Source organism: Astatotilapia calliptera, chromosome 10, assembly GCF_900246225.1.
Source record: "Astatotilapia calliptera chromosome 10, fAstCal1.2, whole genome shotgun sequence".
NCBI lineage: Eukaryota > Metazoa > Chordata > Actinopteri > Cichliformes > Cichlidae > Astatotilapia > Astatotilapia calliptera.
This window is the reverse complement of record NC_039311.1, coordinates 4562195-4578524: the sequence shown is the minus strand read 5'-3', so window position 1 is coordinate 4578524 and position 16330 is coordinate 4562195. Positions and strand designations below refer to the sequence as shown.

Below are 16330 nucleotides of genomic sequence, written 5' to 3'. Positions count from 1 at the left end.
GCTGAGTGTAAAAGTGAAGCTCTCAATTTACCGGTCGATCTACGTCCCTACCCTCACCTATGGCCATGAGCTGTGGGTAGTGACCGAAAAAACGAGATCGCGGATACAAGCGGCGGAAATGAGCTTCCTCCGAAGGGTGGCTGGCCTCTCCCTTAGAGATGGGGTGAGAAGTTCAGCCATCCGGGAGGGGCTCAGAGTAGAGCCGCTGCTCCTCCACATCGAAAGGAGCCAGCTGAGGTGGTTCGGGCATCTGACAAGGATGCCTCCTGGGCGCCTCCTGGGGTTGGTGTTCCGGGCATGTGCCACCGAGAGGAGGCCCCCGGGGCAGACCCAGGACACGCTGGAGAGATTATATCTCTTGGCTGGCCTGGGAACGCCTTGGTGTTCCCCCCGATAAGCTGGAGGAGGTGGCTGGGGAGAGGGAGGTCTGGGCTTCTCTGCTTAGGCTGCTGCCCCCGCGACCCGGCCCCGGATAAAGCAGATGAAGATGGATGGAACCCTGAGCACCACTTTTTAAGATTTAAGTGAATGTATGTAAATGTTTGAGCCTAAATATTGAATACTTGTTTTTTATATGCTGTGCAATCATCCTAAAAAAATAAAAATAAAAAAAAATAAAACAGTTCAAAGAAATTATTAAAAAGCCCAAATTACCACGGGGGAAAAAAAAAGAAAAAATACAAAACAATATAAGTCATGCTTTAATTAGAAATAGTGAATTATTTATCATTAATTAGAACATAATAATGAAGAATATCACTAGATGTTTTCCCTTTACTATCTAATAAGCCATGTGCAAACTTTATCTTAAGCATGACTGTGATAAAAATGATTTCTTCGCCAAATAGCAAACCTAAATGTTCTTACAACAGTTAAAAATATTTGCAGTTAGTTGTCTCAGCCAGACATGAACTCACATACTCACACACATCCATATGCAGGCTGTCAAAGACTGTCAATAGTCTGAGAGCATCTCGTCCTTCAGCACTCACACTCCAAACAGTAACATCTGAATAATGATTTCTCACTGAACACAAAGGCTGGTGTACTACAGGTCAACACCAATGAAAATCCAAGCAAACACAGGCCCACTCTGCATCAGCGTCACTCTAGCTCACCGACGCCAAACTGTGAAACTCAAAGTCCAAGCACCACACATATAACAGACTAGTCACGGGTACTGCTTCTTTATATTTTAAGTATCATTACTCAAATTCAGTTACCATGGTGACACTTGAGGAGGTGTTTCTGCCCTTGCCATAGGAAAAAAAAAAGGTAATTGGTAGTCTGAGTTTGTTTCCGTGGCAACAATAACTAAGCCCTATGGTCTTTTCCCTTTTTTCTTTTCTTCCTCTTTCTTTCCTTTCTGTTGTCTGTGAATAAAGGTAAATGTGGACCTGTCCTCCTTGTTGGACAGTGAAGACAAGAAGTCTAAGAATAAGAGGGGAGTCCTGCCCAAACACGCCACCAACATCATGCGCTCCTGGCTCTTCCAGCATCTCATGGTGAGACGCAGGCAGACATTTACACTGTGTTTGAGGGCAAGACTTTTCAGTGTTTAACATAATTATGGTGCGGCACATTCCATTTTAACAGCTGGAAACTGCTTGAAAACTGAAATGTCGTTTCCTACTTCTTGCAGCACCCATATCCAACAGAAGATGAGAAAAGACAGATTGCAGCACAAACAAGTCTGACTCTCTTGCAAGTAAACAACTGGTAAGATTTTGTAATCCCAAAAAGGCCTCATGTTGCATGTGTAAAAGCAAAACACGGCTTCATATTTTTATTTAAAAAAGTAAGACAAAGTTTTCTTTAGACATAGACATATACGCTTTATTAATCCGACGCAAGGGAAATTCGTTTTGTGAAGATATTTTAGAGATATTTTAGAAAATTATTAATTGAAATAAATGAAAAATAGTGTACAAAAAAGCCAAAATGCTATTATATGCACACATTTATATAAATAGCTAAAATGCAGTGGAAGTGATAATGTATACATATGCATTTTTTAAACAGTATTTATCCTGTGTGGGTATTATATAGTCTGACTGCTGTCAGGATGAAGGACCTGTGACAGTGATCTGTCCTACTGCTGAGGGACCTGTTCAGGGTCCCCACAGTCTTTTAGAAGTGTTGTCCATAATAGACATCAGTTTGACTAACATCCTCCTCTCACCCACTTCCTCTGTGGAGTCTAGCGCACTGGCTCTCTTCATCAGCGTTTTAATCCATGTACTGTTTCTCCCCAGCAGACAACCATATAAAAGCTTGGAGTAGCAATCACTGTGTCATAAAAGGTCCTACATACACTAAAAGACCTCAGCCTGCACATCAGATCGAACAAACTTTGGCCCTTCTTCTACAGAGCATGAATGTTAAGCTTTAAATTGAACTTGACTATGCTGGCATATCCGAGTACATCATTGATACAGTGGCACCATCTCCTGGTTGTATACACCAAGTACATGTGGAACAACCTCTCCCTCTCTCCCTCTCTCCCTCTCTCTCTTCTTGTTTCTTGTGTTCCTTTTTCCTGATACTGCTACCACTTGGCATCGCTATATCTATCACTACAGCTGTCATTACCAGTGTGTCTGTATCTGGAAATCCCACAGGATCTTTGCTCAACCTTCTGAGATATAGAGGAGACCATACTCAGCACAAATGTACAACTATACAATGCCAGCCACTTAGTTATGGCATTTCATGTATACTCTACCTAGTAGTATCTTACACCCTGCTGTTATGTCCAGAATTGTCTCAGGAGCATCTTTACACCTCCACCTGGGGTCTTTTCTGCTGTGATAGACCCCAGCCTCTATGGATCTTGTGCTTAGAGCTTGTTCCTGTGCTGCCATGATTAGTGCTATCTTTCAGTCCAGCTTTCTCCACAAGTAGAATTTCACAGTGTCAGCCACTTCTATCTTCCCATGGTACTGTGGAGGGTCCTGACTTTCAGTCTATCCTTAGAGAGAGAGAGAGAAAGAGAGAAAAAAATAAATAAAGACAATTTGATATAAAAGTGCATTAAAATTTTTCATTAGGGTATGGTTTAATCAAATGATAACATTTTGAAGTGTTGATGGTCATATTCAAAGTTTTGTGTGTACTTGTTTTTCATTTTATGTCTTCCTTAAATCTCGGTACTGTTTAGTAGAACTAATTAGATATGTGAAAGACATGCAGAGTAATTAAGTTGGATTCATAGGTGTTACTTTTCCTAATATGACTTCTTTGGTATTTTCACAGGTTCATCAATGCTCGTCGACGTATCCTTCAGCCTATGTTAGATGCCAGTAATCCTGACCCAGCTCCTAAAGCGAAGAAGATGAAGTCCCAGCATCGTCCAACACAGCGCTTTTGGCCCGACTCTATTGTGGCTGGTGTATTGCAGACGCACAGATCTCAGACAGGAAGCAACTCAGACAGTATGCCAACAGTTACATTTTCCAAGAAAAGCAAAGCAAAGCAAACAGCTTTCTTTGGGCATTAAATAATCCTTTACTTTTTAATTTTTCTTTAATGTCTTCTTGATTTTTGTTTTGTAAAGCACTTTGAGTGCTCCAAGAGAGTAGAAAAGTGCCATATAAGAACTATTTACCATTTACCAGCCATAGATGCTTACTTGTAATTTAAAGATCACAAATAGCTCTTTCTAGCTATACATGAACATTTAAATTTTTACATGTCATCTCTTAAAATATAGTTGAAATATAGTGTTTGGAAAAATATTTTTTATACACAATCAATTATAGTAGTAGAAACAGTAAAAACAAACAGCAGAAACACAGCAGCCGTCAACTGTGGCTGTTATGGGATACAGTCTAAATTTAATGTCTGTGATTTTGCTTGCTTGACTATGATGTGTTTGTCCTACAGTGATCACTATAGCTATGATATGTACTTGAATTTGGAGGGAATATTGATAAACGGTAAAATTGTACACATTGTACAAAAAAATAAACAAACTAAAAGCGTGTCTGCTTGAATCCAAACCACTAGATGGCACTATTACCACTCTTTTGTTTAATTTTTTTTAGACTATCAGTTTCTTTAAAAATGTGTCCTAAATCAATCAATAGCTCAGCCTGCACTCATGTGTACAAACAAGTCTCTTGGGAATAGTTTTCTTTTACTGCTACACGGTAGGCTGTAGACCTCAGTTACTTATGCAATTTGTTATCTCCTGTCACAGTACTGCAGCTGGTACGAGTATAGACAAGTAAAAGAAAGCTTCCCTACTGGAGTGCAAATATAGATAAAAGGCAGGGTAAGAATTAATTTCAGTGGCAGACAAAGTCTACGTAACGTTTTGCAAGGTAAAATTGATCAAACTGGTGTGTAGGATCCCATATGGAAAAGCAATAGAAAAAACTTATAAAAGACTTGCATAAGATTTGGCCTACTTCATATAGTGAATCATATAAGGCTTATATGATTTACTCATGAAAGTGGCCACTTTCTCATTACTTTCAGATATTGTTTTAGGAAGTATCCAAAACATACAAGTTTCATTTATATAATTTTTCAAGGGATCTTATATCTGTTGTCACTCTTGTATGCTTTTCATACAAGTTTCACACAAGACAGATACAAACTTTATAAGATTTATATATATCTTTTCCATATGGGATGGTTTTTTTCAGGTGGCTCCCAAAATTGAGTCTCTGGCCCTGTAGCCACTCTGAATATTGGCTAAGTGAAATTTCTAAATAATACTGAAGCATGCACAGACAAATAAAAAGGTCTATCTTCCTCTGCCTACATTATTATTTTTTAAATGTATCTGTCACATTATAACCCCTCTTCTCCCTACCCTCTTTCTGGCCTCGCTTCAGACCCACTGAGTATGGACAGTCTCCAGTCACTATCCTCAGATTCAGCCACCCTGGCCATGCAGCAAGCCATGCTCGGAGCCGATGACTCAATGGACGGCACTGAGGAAGAGGATGAAGAGGAGGAGGAAGAGGAGGAGGAAGGCATAGAGGAGGACGATGAGGAAGAGGATGGAGAGGAGGAAGATGACAGGGGGAGGCAGCTGTCCAGCCAGGGAGTGGGAAGGAGAGATCTTAGCATGGAGCACAGAGAGGAACTGGAGTAGTCTGCCAGGGGCAACTGACAGACTTTATGAACGCTGATCTCAGTTGTGAATTTAATACAGCCTCATTGAAACTCAAATAGTACGCCTCTAATGCCGAGTGACTCTAGAGAGCATTTACGCACGTATTAGTTCTTTACCACAGACTCTAATCAAACACAATGACCATCATGTTTATAGGAAAAATATTAGTTTAATGCTGAATTGTGTTATTGCATTTTAACACAGTATGTTCCTATGTAGTGAACTCATGAACTTTCTGGAGAGTAGCACATTTTTATAGCTCTGGTTATTTATGGAGAGGAATGACACAGGAACTAATAGGTTTGAAATTGAGTACGTTTAAAAGCAGCATTTAAAGATGTTTGGTGCTTTTACAGGAACTGATTCTTTTTTCTTTTTTTGAAACAAACAATGAGGAAAAGCATTACATGGATTAAAGAACTGAAAATCTCTTTTGACTGTATGTTTTAGCAACTACTTAATTGAATGTAATATTTTGTCATCTGAAATTAGTTACTAAAAGGGCTGCAGCCGTTTTTATCAGTTTTTTTTTCATCTGAAAGTGCCCTTTATTTTCAATTGACAGACCACAGTTTCACTTTGCAGCTAATGTGTCATTTCACTTCCTAAAATAAGAGTGAGAAGACAAAATAAAGGAAAGGATGTGTGTGTAATACATTTCAAATATTTGTTGAAGTGACTGCTGGCTTCCACTCTGGGACATCATTCACACGTTTTAAATGACTCATAGGTTCTCAGGTTTAACAGCACTCTCATCTGACATGTTTCTTCCTCATGAGCAAAACACTTGACTTACTGCTGCCGCATGACTTTTACAACACTCTTGGTTTATTTTCTCTCTCCCCATGAGCAAAAACAGCTGTACTAAACCAGTGTATACTGACTGCACATATAGTATGTATATTGGATTTTTCCTATGTTTGTATTCTGGTGTTGAGGGTTTGCATATTTATTCAATTTTTTGTGTGTAGCTTCAGACTTCATGTTGTCCATGACATTTTCTGGATAAGGGTGTTGAAAAAGCAGGTGGCCATGCACATATGTACCTAACTCCAACCACCAACTCTTTGAAAACTACTTGCGTATTTCTGTGACCTTGATCAGTTCTGTCAGAGATCAAGAGCGTGCCGGTCATACAGACTCAACACTGAGAGAAATCACGCAGAGATGCCTAGTGACTTTGGAAAAAAATGTCATGTACTGACACTGACTTCTTTTTGATGGAAGACATTTTTGAGAAAAACATAAAAAAGGGAAGAGACTCAGTAGTAACCTATCTTTCCATTTTATGTGAAGGCTTTTAAAGAAGCTGTGAATCGATTTCAGCCCCCTGTTTTGTATTAAAACAAATGGAATCACTCATCTCTAATGTGAAGATGTCTAGAAAAAGAAAAAAACTGTTATATTGAATGTTCTGAGTGTTCATTGTGAAGTATGTTTCCTGTTATTCTTCTTTTTTTTTTTAACTTTTTAAAAAGTTTTAAATGAATCTTCCAGAGCAAGCAACAGACTAGGGGAATATTTCTGTTTCATTTGTAAACTTTGTTGTTGTCATAATCTATTGTGTTTCAATAGATCACTTTTAATAATTAAACATGTAAAGGTACTGATTTTGACTCGTGGAAGTTCTGCATTTGTTTGAGCTGAGCAAACACATGCAGGGCTCTGACTTTTCATAGAGGGAGGCAGTTTGATTCATTAATATTTCGATACAATAACCTGTAAATCATTTTTACAAAAGAGAGTATAACATTTCTTCACCATCCTCACAATAATTTTCAGATTACAAATTCTAATTATTGGTTAACTTCTCCCACTTGCCTGTCCTATCATGTATAGCCTTCCACCCACTCGTTATATCTCAAGCCTGTGATTTAACTCGCTGGAAAATGCCCACCCAAATGCTCGCCCACCTTCTCAGCCAGCTACCATAAACAAACCCACAATCTCCTGAATTGTGGCCTCTTTGAGTAAATCACTGTATTGCTTTTTTTTTTTTTTTTTTTTTGACATGGCTTATATATGTAATTGCCTTCCTGCATTGTTTTCAACCTCACCATAGAAGGTCAAACTCTAATTGCATCACTTAAATCTCTGTTATTGTTCACCTTTGTTACTCCACCTTTAGCCATATTTTATGGCACGAGAAATGTGAACTATAGCAGTCACATAGGACCTACTTAGCAGAGGTAACATGTAGTGAGATGATTAGCTACTTGACTTTTTTTTTTTTTTGAGGGAGCAATGGTCAAAATGCATGGGAGAGGAAATATGTGGGAGGGAAGACACAGCCATATTTACACAAGTGGTCTAATAAAAAAGTGCTTCAGACATTATAGCATTTGTTCAATAATTATTCTGCATGGAGTTCATGCGCAACACATTAGATGAGTACAATAGCCAGAGGTCTTTTCTGAACAGTGCAAATACCAATTTGAGAGCAAGTGGAATCAAATGTGAATGTAAGAATCTAGATAGATTCATTTGAATTTATCATAGAATGGATGGATATAGCTACAGTAGAAGTATTGCCTATATGTATATGTGGTGGAAGCCTGTAACAGTCCATATATGCAAATCAATCATCCAATCTGGGTGTAATGGTAAATTGACTGATTCTTATATAGCACTTATATAGCACTTTTCTACTCTCTTGTAGTGGATTAGTATCTTGCCCAAGGATATTTGGCACACAGACTTGAGCAGCTAGGAATTGAACTGCTAACCTTCCAATGAGTAAATTACATATTCTCCTTCTCCATGGATAAATAAACCAGCTGCTAAGTGTTGGGCCTTTGCTAACCAAAAGCCCAAAATTCCTGATCCCTAAGGTTCCCCAGAAGGGACCTGTCTCAGCACAACATGGAAGCTCCTGTCAGCCATCATAGTGGCTAAGTTGAACTGCCACATGGGTCAATACTAATACAGGACACAGAAGAGAATTGGCAGAAATGCAAGAGGAGCAAAACATCAGCAACTGGTAGAGTGAGCAGTTGGTTGAGACTGTAAGACCAGACTGACCAACCTGTGCACTGCCTAGATTGACTACAAGAAAGCCTCAACTACAACTCAATGCACATACATGGATTCGGGAAAATTTAGAAGTATAGAAAATCAACAGGACTCTTAGAGTATCAGGATTTCAATTGGGATGTGGCAAACAACACTAGAGGTGGACTTCAAGCCAATAACACAAGTCACCATCAAATGACAAGGAACAAGGAAGTGCTCTACCCCCACTGTTGTTCTGCATAGGCCTCCCTCTTCAGTAAGATCATTAATAAGAATGGCTTAGATACCAACTACAGAATGGTGCATTTGTTAGCCACCTCCCTTACATGGCATGGAATATCAGATGCCAGACCACCTTAACTGGCTCCTTTCAATGTGGAAGGAGTAGCAGCTCTACTTATAGCCCCTACCAGATGGCTGAACTCCCCCATCCACCCTTCAGGGAAAGCTCATTTCCACCTCTTGTATCCACAATCTCGTTATTTTTGCCACTACCTAAAGCTGGTGACCATAGGTGACCAGGGCATAGATTTACTGGTAAGTCAAGAGCTTCACTTTTACCTTCAGCCCTCTCTTTACCATAATGGATAGGTCCAGCATCCACATCACTGCAGCTACAGCACCAATCCATCTAACAATCTCCCCGTCCCCTCTCCCCCCACTTGCAAACCCCAACAAACTCCTAGGGCAGCAACTTGTCCCTAACCTGGAGTGGGCACTCCACCCTTTTCCCACTGAGGACCATGGCCTCAGACTTGGAGGTGCCATCTCATTTCTGCCGCTTCACACTCGGCTGTGAATGACTCCAGTGAGCTGGAGGCCACCACCTGATTTGTGCTTTTTGCAGATGATGTGGTTCTGTAGAGGTGAGATTCTGAGACCACCCAAGTTCATCAAATTGTGTCACCAATTCTTCATAATTTTTATGAACAAAGGGCAGTCCTGGCAGAGTCCAACACCCACCGGGAACAAGTGTGGCTAATTACTTCCTATGTGTACCAAGCTCTTGCAACAGTTGTATAAGGATCCAATGGCTCGGAGCAACCGCCCTGACAGACACCTGTCGGTACCAACCACCATACTCCCGAAGCATCTCTCACAGAATTCTCCAACTGACATGGTCGAAGTCCACAAAACACATGTTGACTAGTTGGGCAAACTCCCATTCATGCTCAAGTACCCTCAAGAGGGTAAAGAGCTGATGCAGTGTTTTGCACCTACCCTCCTGTATCTGAGGTTCAAATAATGGGCGGGGAGACTAAGGAGTGTGATCCTCTTGTAGTTGAAGCACACGCCTCTGGCCCCCCTTCGCGAAGAGGGGAACCACCAACCATAAGATACCGCCCTTTATCTCGACGCAACATTATAGAGGCGTGTCAACCTTGACAGGCTATAGCATCCAGCACCTTTAGGAACTCAGGGCAAACCTCATACACCAAAGAGTTATTTAACTTCTTCAGTGACCTCATCGCCGGTGATGGATGTGTTGTCCCCTTTGTCCCCAGACTTTGCTTTCCCTACAGAAGACGTGTCAGTGGGATCGAGGTCTTCAAAGTATTCCTTCCACTGCCTGACAATATCCTCAGTTGAAGTAAGCAACAGTCCACCTGTACCATACATTGTGCAGGTAAAACACCGCTTTCCCCTCCTGAGTCACCTGAGGGTTTGCCAGAAACTCATCGACACAGTCCTAGAGTCTTTTTCCATAGACTCTTTAAACTCCTCCCACACCCGAGTTTTTGCTTCAGCCACTGCTCAAGCCACGTTCCGCTTGGCCTGTTGGTACCTACCAGCTTTTGACCACGACTCAGAGTAAAAATGGTCCATTCATACTCAATGTCCCCATTCTCCCATGAAATGCAGTCTTAGCTCTGCTAAAGGTGGGAGTTGAAGATCTCACAGACCAAGGCCTCTACCAGACATTCCCAGTGCACCCTCAATATACATTTAGGTGAGCTAGGTCTGTCCAGCATCCTTCTCCACCACCTGATCCAACTCAGCCCCTTTCTTCACCGAGTATCCAGAACATACAGCCACCGGAACCATTCCTGAATGTACATGCAGGAGTCTCTAGGAGACTGGTCCCAGAATTATTCCACATCCCAGTCGCTACCCTCAGTAGCCAGTATCAGCCTGCCACGGTCTTCCCCCTTGGCTGCCGCCTGGCACACACTGTACTCGACCCCTACAGGACTACAGGAGCGTGGGCCCATGTTCCTTCTTCTTGCGCCAGCCTGGGCCCCATTGCCTAAAGGGGCCCAGGCACTCGCCCTTGGGCACCCTTCCAAGGCCCAGCTCCAGGGCAGAGCCCTAGTAACTCTATTCAGGCAGGATGAACTGTTCCCTAGACTTTTTACTCATAGGCGTCTTCTGATTTGCTTTTTGTCTGCTCCCTCACCGAGGACCAATTTGCCATGGGAAACCCCCTAACAATCTAGAGGGTGTGGGGAGCCACTGCCACGTCCTTCAGGGCATGAAGCAGGTATGGAGGAGATCAAAACTCCAGACATCCAGAGGCCCCCAGAACACAAGAGACCAAGGAAGACTAACAGAGGGGCAGCCGCGCCACTGTCCCAGAAAGAGCTGAGGAGAGTCCCAGATGAGGGCTCACTCAGCAGCCGCGGAGCAGAAGCCAGGGGGGGTTGCAGTGACGCGCCCGTGAGCTCCGCCAGCAGCCAGCTGTGCCTGAGTGACCGAGCCCCAGGCCGAGGGGCCGGGGGCACCCTACCTCCGGAGTGGCCCGAGCGAGCCCCAGGCTCCAGGCCCCGATAAGCGGCCGCCAAGGAGTGAGCCGGTGTGTACCTGGACGCCCATCCCCGGACACAAAGAACCACCAACGCACCGATGTCTGAGGGAGTCCGCCACCGGCAGGGGAAGTGGTGGGGGGAGATAGGCCTCCAAACCTTGGAGGGCCTGAGATGTCCCCAGAGAGGTGGCGTCTGATACCCAACCTGACATATAGACACAGACATACAGGCACACACAGATACAAACATCCATTCCCACCCTCATGCTCTCATATGCACTTACTCCACACTCAACCAACGTGGAGACAGACATAAAGAGACGCTGTACACACAATCACACTCCTCAAGCGTACTCTACGAACCGGGTCTAGGTACCCTTGCCCCTGGAGGGGGGAACTGCACCCAGACCCAGGTGGTGTTACCCTTTTCCCTGCGGTGGGGAGAAGCAGACCGCCCTGACTCTGCAGCAGCAGGGAGACCCCACACTCCAGACCCCAGTCGGACGGCCAACTCCTCCTCCTAGCCCCCCCGCTCCACCAGGCCGCAGAGAACGGGGGTGTGTGAAGACTCCAAACCTCCCTCCGCCCGCTCATTGTAGTGTTGATGCATGTGTGTTCTAAGGTGCATTTAAAACCCAGGAGGGCATGGAGCTACCTGCCAGAGAGCAGCAGGTAAGCGCATAGCCCCTCCTGCTAGCCCTCAATGTCTACGTGTATTTAAAATTGAGAGGTGGGCAACGACGCCAGGGGTGAGGTGTACACCCTGATGGTAATTTGGATTCCGTGTATCGTGCCCACCCCCAAGATCCTATATGTATGTGTAATGAGAGTGTGAGTAATGTGAATGTCTAAGTTGTGGGATAAAATTGAGGCAGAGGCAGCCAGAAGGGGACAGAAGGGGGGATGCCTCCTCTGCACCCTGGTGACACACCCCTACTCCAAGGCCCTGCATGTGTGGGTTGTTGTGGTGGAGCGGGAAGAGGGAGGCAGCTGGAGATGGGGAGGGAAAGAAGGGACCCCTCCCTGGGGCCAGCTCCTCTGCTGACCCCAGTAGGCACCCCCATACTCCGCGACCCGCCAGGGAAAGGGTGGACCTTCTGCCGAGTAGCTGGCATACCAAAATTACTGCATGAACACACTGAAAACCAGGAGCTGACCAAAGAACCCAGAACAACTTCTAAAGAATTGCAGGCCTCACTTGAATGATTGTTGAATCATGATCCAACAATCAAAAGAAACCATGTAAAAATGTCATCCATGGGAGAGTTCCTAGGAGAAAACCACTGATGACCCAAAACAACATCTTGATTATTCACAAGATTTTTGGGACAATATTCTGTGAAAATGTCAAGACATGAAGCTGAACTTCTTGGAAGATGTGCGTCCTGTTATATCTGGTGTAAAACTAATTTCAGATGACCTCTAATTTTCTCCTTATAAATCTTAGAAATATGTTATCTGATTAGGATATGTCATTCAGTGTGCATACTAAATATGTGGGGCTGCTTTATCCTATTTGCACAATACCTCTAAAATTACAATTACCTTGTCTGAAAAACTAGTTCATGTATTTATTATTTGTAGGCTACTGACAACAACAACAACAACTACTACTAGCTTCTCTTCAGTGCCTCCCCATTAAATTCAGAATCAAATATAAAATCCTTCTCCTCAGGCCCCATCTTATCTTAAAGCCCCTACAGCACTGTATCACCCCAGTAGAGCACTCAGACTGTAGGCTTAGTTGTGGTCCCTAGGATAGTTAAAAGTAGAATGGAAGGCAGAGCCTTCAGCTTTCAGCCCCCTCTTCAGTGGAACTAGGTCCCAGCTTGGATTTGGTGGCGCTGTCACTTGGTGTTCGCTCGCTCTGCGGTAGAGTATCACTTCCTGTTCCTGCTCAAACACAGTGGTGTTTCTGAGTAGCTTATTTGCTTAGCAATTTAATTAACAACTTTTAAATACATTCTTCTTTCATAGTATAATCTTCACGTGCTTCATCCGAAGCACACTTTCTGTGTACTCACTACCTAATTTATAGCCAAAGTATTCACTCACTGTCTCTGTACTGTTTCGCTAGCTTAGCTTAGCTCATAGCCGACTCGTTAGCACCATGGCTACTTCACCTGTCCCTCCTGCACTTTCTTGCTCATTGTGTCAGATGTTTAGTTACTCCTCGGCCTCCTTTAGCAGTAATGATATCTGTAACAAATGTAGCATATTTGCAGCGCTGGAGGCCAGGATTACTGAATTGGAGACTCGGCTTCGCACCCTTCATTCACCCATAGCTAGCCAGGCCCCTGTAGCTGGTGCAGCCGAAGATAGCGTAGGCCCCGCTAGCTGTTCCCCGGCAGACCCCAAGCAGCTGGGGAAAGAGGGCGGCTGGGTCACGGTGAGGAGGAAGCATAGTCCTAAACAGAAGCCCCAGGTACACCACCAACCCGTTCATGTGTCTAACCGTTTTTCCCCACTCGGCGACACACCCGCCGGGGGTCAAACTCTGGTAATTGGTGATTCTGTTCTCAGACATGTGAAGCTAGATACACCGGCAACCATAGTCAATTGTCTTCCAGGGGCCAGAGCAGGCGACATTGAAGGAAATTTAAAACTGCTGGCTAAGGGTAAACGTAAATTCAGTAAGATCATAATTCACGTCGGCAGTAATGACACCCGGTTACGCCAATCGGAGGTCACTAAAATCAATATTGAATCGGTGTGCAACTTTGCCAAAACAATGTCGGACTCTGTAGTTTTCTCTGGTCCCCTCCCCAATCAGACCAGGAGTGACATGTTTAGCCGCACGTTCTCCTTAAATTGCTGTCTGTCTGAGTGGTGTCCCAGAAACGATGTGGGCTTCATAGATAATTGGCAAACCTTCTGGAGGAAACCTGGTCTTGTTAGGAGAGACGGCATCCATCCCACTTTGGATGGAGCAGCTCTCATTTCTAGAAATATGGACAAATTTATTAAACCCCCCAAAATATGACTACCCAGAGTTGGGACCAGGAAGCAGAGTTGCAGTCTTACACGCCTCTCTGCAGCTTCTCTCCTCCTGCTACCCCCCCAAAAACCCATCTCCATAGAGACTGTGTCAGCTCCCAAACAGACAAAAAACAAACTAAAAACCATCAACAAACAACTTAAACATAAACAATTACAAAGAAAGAACAATACAGTATCCACATCTGAACCAAAGAGTAAAACAGTGAAATGTGGATTATTAAATATTAGGTCTCTCTCCTCCAAGTCTCTGTTAGTACATGACTTAATAATTGATCAACAAATTGATTTACTCTGCCTTACAGAAACCTGGTTGCAGCAGGATGATTATGTTAGTTTAAATGAATCAACACCCCCGAGTCATTCTAACTACCAGAAATCTCGAAGCACAGGCCGAGGGGGCGGTGTGGCAGCAATTTTTCACACCAGCCTATTAATTAATGAAAGACCAAGACAGACTTTTAATTCATTTGAAAGCCTGATGCTTAGCCTCGTCCACCCCAGCTGTAAAACTCAGAAACCAGTCTTACTTGTTATCATCTATCGTCCACCTGGGCCTTACACAGAGTTTCTGTCTGATTTCTCAGACTTTTTATCTGATTTAGTTCTCAGCTCAGATAAAATAATTATTGTGGGTGATTTTAACATCCATGTAGATGCTAAAAATGACAGCCTCAACATGGCATTTAATCTGTTATTAGACTCAATTGGTTTCTCTCAAAATGTAAAAGAACCCACCCACCACTTTAATCACACTCTAGATCTTGTTTTAACATATGGCATAGAAACTGAACATTTAACAGTGTTTCCTGAAAACCCTCTCCTGTCTGATCATTTCCTGATAACATTTACATTTACAATAATTGATTACACAGCAGTGGAGAGAAGACTTTATCACAGTAGATGTCTTTCTGAAAGCGCTGTAACTAAGTTTAAGAATATAATCCACCCACTGTTATCATCTTCAATGCCCTGTACCAACATAGAGCAGAGCAGCTATCTGAACGCTACCCCAACAGAAGTCGATTATCTTGTTAATAATTTCACCTCCTCACTACGTACGACTCTGGATACTGTAGCTCCTGTGAAAACTAAGGTCTCTAATCAGAAGTACCTGACTCCGTGGTATAATTCTCAAACACGTACCCTAAAGCAGATGACTCGTAATCTGGAGAGGAAATTGCATGTCACAAATTTAGAGGATCATCATTTAGCCCGGAGAAATAGTTTGCTGCTTTATAAGAAAGCCCTCCGCAAAGCCAGAACATCTTACTATTCATCACTGATTGAAGAAAATAAGAACAACCCCAGGTTTCTCTTCAGCACTGTAGCCAGACTGACAAAAAGTCAGAGCTCTTTTGAGCCAACAATCCCTTTAACGTTAACGACTTCATGAACTTCTTCACAAATAAAATTTTTATCATTAGAGAAAAAATTACCAGTAATCATCCCACAGATGTAATATTATCTGCAGCTACTCTTAGTACCATCGATGTTAAGTTAGACTCTTTTTCTCTAATTGATCTTTCTGAGTTAACTTCAATAATTACTTCCTCCAAGCCATCAACGTGTCTTTTAGACCCCATTCCTACAAAACTGCTCAAAGAAGTCCTGCCATTAATTAATTCTTCGATCTTAAATATGATCAACCTATCTCTAATGATCGGCTATGTACCACAGGCCTTCAAGCTAGCTGTAGTTAAACCTTTACTCAAAAAGCCATCTCTAGACCCAGCAGTCTTAGCTAATTATAGGCCAATCTCCAACCTTCCTTTCATATCAAAAATCCTTGAAAGAGTAGTTGTCAAACAGCTAACAGATCATCTGCAGAGGAATGGTTTATTTGAAGAGTTTCAGTCAGGTTTCAGAGCTCATCACAGCACAGAAACAGCTTTAGTGAAGGTTACAAATGATCTTCTTATGGCCTCTGACAGTGGACTCATCTCTGTGCTTGTCCTGCTAGACCTTAGTGCAGCATTCGATACTGTCGACCATAATATCCTATTAGAGCGATTAGAACATGCTGTAGGTATTACAGGTACTGCACTGCAGTGGTTTGTATCATATCTATCTAATAGACTCCAGTTTGTTCATGTAAATGGAGAGTCCTCTTCACACACTGAGGTTAATTATGGAGTTCCACAGGGTTCAGTGCTAGGACCAATTCTGTTTACATTATACATGCTTCCCTTAGGCAGTATCATTAGAAGACATAGCATACATTTTCACTGCTATGCAGATGACACCCAGCTCTATCTGTCCATGAAGCCAGATAACACACACCAATTCGTTAAACTGCAGGAATGTCTTAAAGACAAAGACCTGGATGGCCGCTAACTTTCTGCTTCTTAATTCAGATAAAACTGAGGTTATTGTACTCGGCCCTGAAAAGCCTAGAAATATGGTATCTAACCAGATTCTTACTCTGGATGGCATTACCTTGGCCT

General features: G+C 42.9%; 1 protein-coding gene across 5 annotated transcripts in view; it reads left to right on the top strand.

Moving 5' to 3' along the window:
- LOC113030016 (pbx/knotted 1 homeobox 2) overlaps positions 1 to 7729 on the top strand; it is a 107009-nt gene extending 99280 nt beyond the window's left edge. For 4 of the 5 annotated variants that reach the window (XM_026181038.1, XM_026181039.1, XM_026181042.1 and 1 more), the window contains 4 exons: positions 1386 to 1505; positions 1643 to 1719; positions 3256 to 3434; positions 4845 to 7727. In XM_026181038.1, the coding sequence (XP_026036823.1) occupies positions 1386 to 1505; positions 1643 to 1719; positions 3256 to 3434; positions 4845 to 5107 (639 nt within the window). In that variant the 3' untranslated portion in view covers positions 5108 to 7727. Of the gene's footprint in view, positions 1 to 1385; positions 1506 to 1642; positions 1720 to 3255; positions 3435 to 4844 lie in introns of all 5 variants that reach the window. The other variant, XM_026181043.1, reaches the window with a different exon arrangement.
- Positions 7730 to 16330: the final 8601 nt, after the last annotated feature.